The 12362-nt window shown below is 35.9% G+C and overlaps 1 protein-coding gene across 11 annotated transcripts in view; it reads left to right on the forward strand.

Moving 5' to 3' along the window:
- The window catches only part of CPEB3 (cytoplasmic polyadenylation element binding protein 3), a 100136-nt gene extending 88340 nt beyond the window's left edge, over positions 1-11796 (forward strand). For all 11 annotated transcript variants that reach the window (XM_075423485.1, XM_075423486.1, XM_075423475.1 and 8 more), the window contains 4 exons: positions 688-806; positions 2112-2226; positions 5022-5203; positions 8078-11796. In XM_075423485.1, the coding sequence (XP_075279600.1) occupies positions 688-806; positions 2112-2226; positions 5022-5203; positions 8078-8305 (644 nt within the window). In that variant the 3' untranslated portion in view covers positions 8306-11796. The remainder of the gene's footprint in view (positions 1-687; positions 807-2111; positions 2227-5021; positions 5204-8077) is intronic.
- Positions 11797-12362: the final 566 nt, after the last annotated feature.

Consider the following 12362-nt stretch of genomic DNA (forward strand, 5'->3'; position numbering starts at 1 on the left):
CTTTCTTGCCAGCTGCATTCAGAAAAGCACTGAATGCCACACACACTTAGCTTTACTGGCTAATTTAAAGCCCTAAAATTCTGAATCACTTGGAGCAATTTTTATTGGACTTTCTTCTTTCTTTCTTTTGAACTGCTTTTAAATATAAATAACAACAGCGGGTCTTTGACTCATAATAAACCACAACATATGCCGTTCTTTTTTGCTCACGCTTACTGTTTTTAGGTGAGTGGTTTTTTTATCTATTAAGTCTATCTATCTGTTTACTTGTCTGCTTTTTTGACCCTTTTTTCTCATATTTATTCTTTGTATATAGTAACCGGAAACTTGGTGCCTCCCTTGTAAGATGATAGTCACTGATACCAGCAGATACCACTGATAAATAGCTCAGATGGAGTTGCTGGATAGTAGAACCCCTTATTCACCAGCCTATGTTCTCACTGCTCAAAACCATTAATTAAACAAATAAACGTACTCATATACAGCAGTCTTGTCTCCCTTCTGAAATCACTACTGTATGAGGGGTATGATATGTTCGGTGAATTTAGTTTATGAAAACAAAATAACAGCCTTAACAGTTATTTGTAATTTGTATATCTTACTTCTTGGGTTTGTTTTCTTTATTAAAACAAATGCCTTATAAATTAATCTGTTCTTTTTCTTTCTTGTGCCTTTATCCTTTCCAAGGTTATGCCTTTCTGCTGTTCCAGGAAGAAAGTTCTGTACAAGCTCTGATAGATGCCTGTCTGGAAGAAGATGGGAAACTTTACCTGTGTGTGTCAAGTCCCACAATCAAGGATAAACCAGTAAGTAGCTTACGCCATGTCACTTACGCTGGTTTCTAACCCATTTGCTGTTACTCTTTCAGTTAATAAATAAATAAATACTTACAGTTGATTGACTTATCCATTTCCTGTTGCTGTCTTTGCTGTTACATTGAATTGACTTTCTATATCAGCATTAACATGGTTTTAACACTTGCTTCTTTCTGATAAATGCCACGTTCAATTAACTTTTATATTTGGTACTTCTGGTATCTCACAAGAGTATGCATCCTTTTACAATATAAAACCATCAGATTATAATTTTTCCCTCTATATTTTTTTAAAGAAAAGAAAGCCTTATGCAATGAAATGAAGTAACTTAGGGCCCCCCAAATTAAAATCCGGATAGCTTCAAATATCCCCTGTACTGCATTAGGTTTCTTAACAATTTTTTTTCTGCATGCAATAGCTAATCAATTATGATGTAGGTCTCATTTACCTTAAATAAACTGCAGGGTAAAACCAAGTAATGCAGACAGCTATAGCAGAACAGAAGACATGTGGTAACGTGTTTCTGTTGTTCACATCTCTAACATTCTTTAATGCTAGTCTCTTTTGTGGCTTTTTGTGGCTACGGATACATGCAGATTAAATGAAAATTACAGACAAATATGATTAGATAAAAAATGTGCTGCCTTTTAAAAACTATGTTAAAAAGCTTGCACAGATAAGTGAACAACTCAGTATTACAGCACAGTGAGTGTGCTTATGTGATTTCTAGGATCAACAAATGGATGAACAGCTTTATCCAAATAACTGCTCAGAAGTTATTTTTTCTGTGTGATCTAAAGACTTCTTATGAATTGTGTTGCTTGCTGCTTAGCAAAGTGAGCATTCACACATTATAAAAACTCCTTCTGTATCCAAGCACGGAAATTAATTTTATCTCCACTCCTATCCAGTGCTTTAAAATTTGTGGATCACTCTATGTGATTTCAGGAAAGCCAGAAGCCCAAACTGTAACTGTAATTGCACATACGTGTTCTGAAAGTCTTTTCACAGATTTCTTCTTATAATGGCGATTAGGAGCAGGGAATTAATGAGGTAGGAATTTGCTATGATGAAATTTTAACTCATGCCTGGCCTCTAGAGGTGATAAAGGAATTGTCCACCTTCTTTCAAACGCTTAGATAAGCTATGTTCTCAAATTGTTTTGGTGCTAATACCACAGCTTTATTGCTTTTGCTAAGTTAAAACTGTATTTTTAATTATAGAAAGATTTGGCAGTTGTTTCTTAATTTGAATTGAGTTGTCAAGTTCCTCTACTAAAAACAATCCTTAATACAGGTGCAAATTCGACCTTGGAACCTAAGTGACAGTGACTTTGTGATGGATGGGTCTCAACCTTTGGATCCAAGAAAAACTATCTTTGTTGGAGGAGTTCCACGGCCCCTCCGAGCTGGTGAGTAGAAGAAAATGTAGGGTGTGTAGTGTAGGGGGTTCCAGATTAAGCAGAAAAGATGAGAAAAGATATATAGTATGCATAAAAGAGCAGATAATATACGCTATAAAGATCATAGCTCATTTTTGAAGTCCGTGAGTGTCTTCCTGTCTATAAAGTACATATTGTGAACATTTTTTTATCTTTTAATTAGGTTAATAATTAAGATTTTCAGTAGAAACTGTTTTCCCTAAGTTTGCATAATATCCTGGAACGTGGCTGACTTTTCGTAGTGCGTACCATCTTAGTCCTAACGCTGATTTGCTTGCCGAGATGCAGACAACTTCCCCTCTCATTTGACTGGACGACAAACTTCTCCCAGCGCGTTTCCAAACCAACTCCAGCTGCAGCGCTATGATTTCTCTTTCCCTTTTTCTCAGCCCTTACCCTGATTTTCCCATGGAGCTATAGACAAGGCCTCTCAGCCATTGTCCAGAAGAAAAGTTTCTCCTAGCCCAGGTCTCTTGGTGGCCCCACTCTGTACTGAAGACCACTTTCCAGACCCACTCCTGATGCAGCTCTTTTTCTTTTTTTTTTTTTTTTTTAACTCCTTCTCCTTTAACTCTTTTTCTTTACTTTGATTTGCAGAGCCATAGACAAGACTCTGTAGTCTTTGGCCAGAGGAAAGATTTATCCCAGCCCAGATCTCCTGGCAGCCCCCACTTTGTAGTTTTACAGGCCCCTTTTCAGCACCACTCCCAACTGTTGCTCGACACTCTTTTCTTTCTGCCTAGCCCTTGTATTTTTGGTGAGCCAATGACATGGTCATGAAGCTGTTAGCAAGTTCAAACATTCCTCCTAGCTACGGCTTTTGTCAGCCCTCACTTTTGTTTAGTGGTCCATCTCCATCCTCACTCCAAGTCAGCTGCATGGTTTCTCTCTTTCATCATCTCAACCCTAATCCTAATTTTCCGGGGCTGTAGTAGACAAGGCCCCGTGGTCCTGTAGTAGACAAGGCCCCAGAAGTCTGGATCATGTTTCCTGGTAGCCCTCGCTTTCTTTTGTCAGCCACTTTCCAGCCCACTAGAACTTCAGCTCCTTGCTTTATGTTTCTTCTAATCCTAATTCTTTTGGGAAGCTGTACACGAGGTCCCGCAGCCATTGCTGACAATAAGATTTCTCCCAGCCTAGGTTTCTTGGCAGCTTTTGCTTTCCTCATCATCTTAAAATAGGGCATAATTGTAAGGTGGTAATTATGTAAATAGTAACAATTAAACATTACCTCATTTCTATTTATAGCCTTTATAAAGCTGTATGTCATTTGGCTTGTCACAGATTACATTTGAAATGCATTACATTTGAAAACTGATGCCTTTAAATAGTTAAGTTCTGCAAAGCAGACAGATAGTTTCCAGTTTTTCTTGTTTGTAACTTTAAAGATCTGATACAGAAATTTTTCCTAAGATGTTTGAACACTGCATGTTTTCCTTGCCCTGGAATCCCATATATTCTTTGTCTATTGGCAAGAGTAACTTACCGGAACTACTACTGTAAATGTTGTTAAGCATTCCTGATGTTTATTCCCTACTGTCACTTTCTGAGATCATTACCCAGATGATGATTTCAAATCATTAGAAAGCAGAAGAATCTACTGCTCACTACATTACGCTGATAGCTGTTTGGAGTAAGAGTATTACCAGGTTTGGTAGCATGAGTCAGACATTTGTTTGCTCATTGCAAATGGACAAATTAACATACAGTCTTCCCTTAAAGTGACACACACATTTACACAAACACACATACATGCTCAATTTAAAAATTGTCTCTATTCTACATATAATTAACTAGTGAGAATTTTGTGAGAACAACAGGGATTTAAATATTTAGTATATATTTTTCATTTTTCTTGGATAGCTAAATTTTAACTTGCTACCAAAAGTGTTTTCACATGTGGCTGACTTGGCAGGGCCTGTACGGGTCCCAGTATCTTGCTTTGTGAGGGTCTGTCCTTCATCCATCGGACAAATTTGTTTGCCTGTCAACTTTTATTCAGAACTTGGCTGGGTGACCATACATCTTTGCACAGCTACATACCTCTCCCCCACTTCCTTCAGTTCTTTCCCTTAACTTTCCTCCTGTATGTTTCCTCAGCCATGCACTCAGCCTGTCTTATTTTATGAATGGTGTCCGTAACTACTTTAGTTATTCTTCAGGTCAGGAAAAGCAACAAAACATTTTAAAAGATCCACAATCAAGTTAATGTTCTACAAAAACTCTAAGTTAAGTTGCAGCCAAACTGTAGGCTTGCTTTAAGTGTAATAACTTCTGATGTTTCACAAAATTTTGTTTCAAACGTAAAACACTTCCTTAATGTCTTTTCAATCTTAGTACTTAGGGCAAAATAGCAGATTCTAAATACAGGAATATCTTTAAATGATCTTATATGTAAACTAGCGTTAACAAGCCTGGCTGGAGAGATCCTGAATACCTAATCCCAAATACCACAGTTTTAATTTACAATAGGATAAATTCTAAAACAGTTGACCTGATACCTACTTTAACAAGGTAATTCTGCATTTTTTTCACACTTAAGTCATACCAAGTTTCTTTTTACATATTCTGTTTTTTCCTTTATACTTCACTATAATTCATGCAGAGTGGATTCAGTTTGTGAAAACCAACGTTTGGGTTTGCTGTTTTAGACTTTGGAAGACAAGTACGCTAAGGCAAACAGCACCTTTTTTTAATGCAACAAACCAAACACTACACTATTGTTGATGCTATATCTATAATATTTAACAATTGACTTCTTGCAGTTGAATTGGCAATGATTATGGACCGTTTGTATGGAGGTGTCTGCTATGCTGGCATTGATACAGACCCAGAGTTGAAGTACCCAAAAGGTGCTGGCAGAGTGGCTTTCTCCAATCAGCAGAGCTACATTGCTGCTATCAGCGCTCGCTTTGTGCAGCTCCAACATAATGACATTGATAAACGGGTAAGTAAAATAACATGGGACAGAAGGGTTGTTACAAAACTGAACAGAAATTTAAAACATCCTTATATTAATATTGTGTTGGAGAACACTGTAACCTCTGTTCTTCAGATGACATTTGTTAATTATTTAAAAGCTTATTTAAGCCGCTAGAGCAGGGTGAAAAAATCTATCTTGAATAATTCCTTAGCACTAAAACCAGAAAACGGTTGTAAGCTCATCTGTTCTTGGTTTTGTTTAGAATTCTGAAGGTCAAACACTGTAGAATTTCCCAGCTTCTTTCTCCTTCTTTAAATGTTTGCTTATTGTGCATCAACAGCTTTTAGTTAGTGGCTACTTACACAGCTTCTGGCATTTCTGCTATTATTAGGCTACGTTTTCTTTCGGCAGTGTACATCTAGACTTGAGGTTCCCAAAACACAGGTTTATCGTAAGAGGTAATGATGACCTCAGAAGTCTTGAGAATTACTTAACCAAAACCAAATGCCAATAGGTGCTCGATATGCAAAAGGGGGGAAAATTAGATGGTTTTGTTCAGTCTGTATGAAATCCTGGTTTCTAAAAGGCTTTCGAGTATAAATATTTATTGAAATCTGAGCTGAAGACACTAAAAGAAAACATTACTTAATTGCCAAGATATTTTTTTCCCTTCAGACCTTCTGTCTTCACCCCTTGGTTACATGTACAAGTGACACTTATGTTTTTGAGGACTCAGCATTTAGAATTATTCAGAAGGACATACACCATGCACTGCTGCTATGTATTTTTACAATAGGGATGGCTTGTTTTCTACTTAATCTAATATAAATTGTTTCTTATGAAGTCAGCTTGACAGGTATCAGGTGTGTCTGTTATGTGCAGTATACACATAAAAACACACAGCTGCAAAGTCCAAGCTACTTTCACTTTCTCTTTAAAAATCTGAACTGAACTTTTTGTCAAGTTAGATGAGGTCTCGGAGTTACAAGTCCTCAAACTATTTTTCTGTGGTGCTACTATACCTCGTGATGTTAACTAAGACAAGGCTGTTCCTAAATATTTCTTGTCCATTGAATTCTGAAACTTTTCATAGAGAAACTAAGCAGATTATTTTGGAGTCTTAAGCACAGTGTTGAACTCTTTGAGATTTATGTATCAGCCATGCTTAAAAACTTGAGTTTTTTTCTAAGCTTTAGGACAGAGCCACAAATGATGCTAGCTCATAGGTTTTTCCATCAGTCAGTAGTTTTCCCAGCTGGTTGACTGATAATTTAAGTTTTCTTACTTATCTTTTATCTGTTTTTAAAATAGATTTATCCGTGAGTTTGAAGGAGTATGACGTTTCTTAATCAGTCCTTAAATACTAGTTTTTAAATCTAATAGTTTGAAATCCCTGAATTGTACAGCATACATTCTTAAAATTAGTTCACTAGTAACCAAAAGAAGAAAAGGAGTGAGACTCTATTTCAGACCTTCACAATTCATTCTTTGGAAATGCGAGCTGGTGGGGATCTAGGGATGTGCTGGATATCGGACCTGCTTTCTTCCAATTTCATTTGAGACACTGCTATTTTATTTTACACGATGCTTCTAATTTTAGTGGTAGGGCATCTGCATATGCAAAATGTCGGTTATTCAGACTTGTTCATGCCACACTAGTAGTACAGTGTAATTAAAAAAAAAAAAAGGCAGTTCTAACTGTTCCATAGGCAAGAAATGTAATTCACTGTATAAGCTTTCCTTCAAATGAGTAACATTTGTTGAAATGTGATCAGGATAAGCGGAAGTAAAATTCAGCATAAATTTTTAAATGTAGTTACTGGAGTCAAGTTTTCCTTGCAATATACAAATTTTGCCAGGCTAGCACTTGTGCAGTTACAGTAAAATTATTTATAATAAAAGTATGTATATTTCAATTTTTTCTATCTCCTTTAATGCAGTTGACTGTACTTAAACCACTTTATAAATAGCATCATAGAGCCATAAGAATTACACGTGCGTAAACTAATGATTTCCCCAGAAAGGATAAACACTCAATTTAAATGTGTACGTGTGATTCTTAGGAACAGACACACAGGAGAGGACTCACATGTTGTCGGCTGCTGTACCAGTAGTATTGGAAGTGCCTAGTCACGCATCAAAATACTGCTGTGTTTTGCACAAGTGCTTTAAAAACACAAACAATTCCAGTCCCAAGACGTTTACAACTGAGTGTAGGACAAAAGTCAGCAGCTCTCCCGCCTATTTGTAACTGATGGCAAGGCCATAGTTGGAACACCATGAAATCTTAATGCATTTCTAGAGCTAAAAATCTTTAGATAGTGGGGTTTTTTGCCAGCATAAGGCAGAGTATTTAATACAAGCGCATTTAATCTTGTTTAATTTGAATCTTCTCTGCATTTGTTAGTCTAGTCCTGCATTTTGCAATTCACAAAAAACAAAGAAACAAAAAAAAAAAACCTCTCTGGAAAACAACCTCTGAGACTCACCAGACCTCTGAAGTTTAGAAATACAAGTTTGTTCTGTATAATTTTTCTTCCTAAATGCTGTGCTCTCGCACCCTGCCCCCACAACAACTGTGTTCACATGCCTGGAGGTTTCTTGGACAGTAGCAAAATCCTCAGAGATGCTATTTTACTGTACTTCCATCTCATGCTTTCACGTACCTAACTTTTCCAAGAAGTGTTGAACAGTTACCAAAGCACACGCTTCTTCCTTGAGATTTTTTGGCAAGTCAGGTGGTTGGTGTGACAACTGAACTACCAACCTCTTTGGGTTAATCCAGTTTCAGTTGAAAACCTTCAGTGGGGTCAAAAGATTTAAAATATTGTCCCTTCTGTTCATACTTAGCAAAACTATGTAATCTTCTTACAATGATTTTTTTTCTTCCTGGTGCAGGTGGAAGTGAAGCCATACGTGCTGGATGATCAGATGTGTGACGAATGCCAGGGCACTCGCTGCGGTGGAAAATTTGCTCCGTTCTTTTGTGCCAATGTTACCTGTTTGCAGTATTACTGTGAATACTGCTGGGCAAGCATACACTCGCGTGCTGGGCGAGAGTTCCACAAACCACTGGTAAAGGAGGGAGGTGACCGGCCCCGCCACGTCCCCTTCCGCTGGAGCTGAACCCCAGGCCTCACCCAGCAACAAGTACTGGAGTAAATAAAATCGAGTGAAAAGAGAGCGCTGCCTCAGGGCTTAGTGTTCTGGAAATCTGTGCATTCGTCCTCGACTTTAATGAAGATATGGGTCTTTTTATTACTATTATTATTATTTACAGTCACATTACTGAACTCAGTGTCCAGTATAATACAAACCGGCAGAGTGTAACTGTACTGATTTTGCACTTTGATTCACACAAACATCTGCTTGGTACCTTAATTTCCTACACAAGACTTGTCACTAGTGACATTACGTAGACTGCCATTCTCATCAGCCTTCACTGGGTTGATGTGTATGTGATGAAGATTTTTTTATTATAATTATTTTTATTTTTAAACTGGAGCATGCACTTATTTTCAGAAATTTAGACTTGCCCCTAGCAGATGACTTACCAAAGGTAATATTCACAAGTAGGTGGCAGATGTAGCAAAAACTTAAACAGATATTCAGCAATCATTAGTTTGGGTCATTTAGAGTAGTAATAACCCTTAAAGAAAACAGGCCTTTAGTTGCTCTCCATTTTGACTTGTAAGGATGATACCTCATAAGCTGGATCAGACTTTTTTCTTTTGTTTTGCTGAGGGGTTTTTTTTTGTTTGTTTTGTTTTGTTCTGTTTTTGTTAGGTCTTTTAGTGTTATGTAAATGTATGCTGCAATAGCTTTTGCTGCTATTAAAATGGTATTACTAATACCATAATACTCTATTCAGGCTAGGGTATCAATTAAAAAATGAATATGTGATTAAAATAGTGATGGCTGCTGAAAGGAGATCAGTATAGCATACAGAAAAGCTTCCAAGGAAGGTCAATATTTTTTGACTGCATGTTTACTTAATCAGGTTGCTGCATGCAATAAATTTTATATATGTTTAATATAAAACCTGCCCACAATGCACAAATTATGAATCTACGTAGGCTACAAAACACTCAGTAACAAAAAAAATTGATTACTGACTGGAGGAAGGCATGCCTCAGTAAATGTAATGCTTCTGAAATTAGGATCAGCCCATTACAGAATGACCTATACTACAACAAATATAAAAACTAGCTGTAGGATATTCATAAAACAAATTTGTGGATGGTAGATGAAGTACTTTGCGGTGCTCTGTTATATATTGTGCAATTTATTTTATGTAGTAAAGTGATTATGTCTAGTACTGTGATCAAACTTAACTGTTAAAGCCTCTGTATCCAACATTAACACATTTTTGACAGTTCATAACAGGTACATAAACAGAAATGAGCTCTTAGTTACAATCTCTGTCCTAATGCTTGCATCATTTACGTAGCTGCAGACCTTGTCCAGAAAACCAAAGAGCTCATGCTAGCGTACATACACTACCGATTAGATAGTCTGTCAAACTAATAAACTAGGCACATTTAAGAAAGTTAGGAAAAAAAGTGGTGCTAAAGAAATGTCTGCATATAAAAGTAACACGAGATGTCTGCTCTGTGGATGTGGCGTTATCTCTCTAATCCCTGGATGTATCCTGTGAAGCTTGAATACAATTACGACCTGCTAACACAGTGGACATTTTTTTAGCATGAGCTATGGGGCTGCAGATAGCATACAAATATAAACACACTTGGTATACTAATGATTGTGAGAATGTGTACACTATTTTTTTCGTTTTCCTCCTTTGTTTTGGCAGTTCTGGGGACAATCTGACTGGATATGACACCGCATAGTAGATTTAAATGTTCTGGGTTTTGTTTGTTGTGATGTCCTTGTTTGTGTCTAATTCAGTAAGTTGTTTTTCCCAATGTTTAGTTGCGAGTATTGGCTATGAAAGGATTTTTTTCTGTTTTTGGAAAAAAAAAAAAAGAAAAAATTGTTTTTTACTGGTTTAAAATGCTTCTTATAATTATCCCTCTTGAAGTTACTTCTGGGCATTTTTGTGATATTGCTTTTCCCAGCCCAGGTGTCTTTTCTGTTTTTTTTCATCTGTACAAGACATTTTGTTATGCACTACTTTTTGTATCTAGACAGTTTTCAACAGTCGGCTGATGATTTTTTTTAAAGAAAAAGGCATGCTTTCTGACTGACATGATCTTTTGCAATACCTCAATTTTGAAATATAGGAAAGAAAATGATATTTTCTAAGTAAGTTTATTCAGAAAAATATATATTAATTTAATTCTGCAAGAAAAATGATTTAACAGATGGGTAACTTTATTTTTTTCATGCTTATTTGAGTTTTTTTGAAAATGAAGAAGTTAGAGCTTTATAACTGTAATATTAAAGATCATAGCTAACCTACAGAAATCTACCTAATTATGTGAAAGAAGTAAACCTTTTTGAAGAAATACCCCTCTTTCATGTAGAAAAATACCCCCAGAGAGAAAGAGAGAGAGAGAGAAGCTGGAATATGTACAATATAGTGTAACGATGGATTAAATCTAAAACAAAATCATCATAAAGAACAGGTGTAAACACAAACTCCATTTGGTGCTGAAAGTTGTGAATAGAAGGTGAAAAAATATTTTCCCTTAATTTGTATATTTATAATCAAGTGTGATTATGCACGACTGACCAGAATTGTGAGAGTTCTTCTGTTTGTATTTTTTTAAAGAGAACTTTTTTTAGTTTATTAAATTATGACATGCTCCCTTTTGTTTTGTAAATGAATGTGCCCCTGAGTTGTTAATATGTTATATTAAAAGAGGGTCCTTCAAAAAAAGTTATTTTTTAAAATATGGAGTTCTGAACTGCAACTTGACTAAGAAGCCCCTGGGTACAACAGGTCCTATTGTGGCCTTTTCTGATGTGAGACTTGAACTAGTCAATTTTTTTGAAGGCTAACCTAACCTCGACTATTTGTTGTTATGTGCAATACTGTTTGTACTGTTTGTATAAAAAAAAAAGAAAAATGAAAAGAAAAAAGGCATAAATCTTTATTGCAGATTTATTTTCATTGCAGACTTTAGACATTGTGATTCACTAAAATCATTTTTCTACTGTCAAATATGTACCTTTTCTTCATGCTGGTATTTTTTCAATAGTAATGTAGCCTTTGTACTGAGACAAATTTTCATTGTTATTTTTAGAAAGATTTTTTGCTAAGAAAAAAATTAAACATATTTACATATTTTTCATTTTTATTTCGTATTTTCTTTAAGGAGTGCTTTCTCAACCATTAATATAGTTGTTTCTGGGAGAGACTTTCATATCTGGTCAATGTCATTAATATTATTTTGTATTTTTACTTGGAATAAATTAATTTTATGATGCTAATTCTTTAAAAGTTTATTTTTTTCATTTTCAGTTATTTTTGAAGCTAAAATCTTTGTAATATTGTTACTAAAGTGTCTAGTTTTTTGAAATGCAAAGCTTTATGTATTAACTTGCTGATGTGGTTTACAATAGTGTGGCAATGATGAAAATGGTTATGTAAAGTGATTGAAAAATTGTAACAAAGAATTGGGCAATAAAATGACAGAATGAAGCAGAAAAAATGTGATATTTTGAAAAGCCTTTTCCTTTATCAAAATGATTTAGGGAGATAATAGGGATGTCACAGTACCAGTTCGCTGTCTAGATTTATATACCACCAGTGTTGATGAAATACTATTGCCGTTATAAGGAACTAAATCTATTGCAACAAGGGGTTTTTGACCCTGCCCATTCAGCATAATGCTCCATTACTTTTCTCGTCATGAACTCAATAAACTCTCTTTTGAAAAGTCTTAGATTGAACCTCCTAAAATATATATTTGTCATTGTATTTTGCCACCATGTTATTTATTTAATCAAATTGGCCCTTTCCTGCACAACTTCCTTCCTGCATACATTTATCAGTGGCAGCATGGAGCAGACTGTAGGTACCCACATCGTTTTCTAACGAAGTTACCACACAGTGTTGGTAGCTGCCTAGTTAATGCAAACTAATGTATGTCCATTTCCTGGTAGCAATGCGGTAACCCATATTGCCACCACCTATGAACATCTGTTCAGCTTCTTCGTCTTCCTCCGTTCTTCTCTGCCCGCCTTGTGTCTTTGTCCTTTTTTCTTTTGGATTGGC

Source organism: Opisthocomus hoazin, chromosome 6, assembly GCF_030867145.1.
Source record: "Opisthocomus hoazin isolate bOpiHoa1 chromosome 6, bOpiHoa1.hap1, whole genome shotgun sequence".
In the NCBI taxonomy this organism is placed as follows: domain Eukaryota; kingdom Metazoa; phylum Chordata; class Aves; order Opisthocomiformes; family Opisthocomidae; genus Opisthocomus; species Opisthocomus hoazin.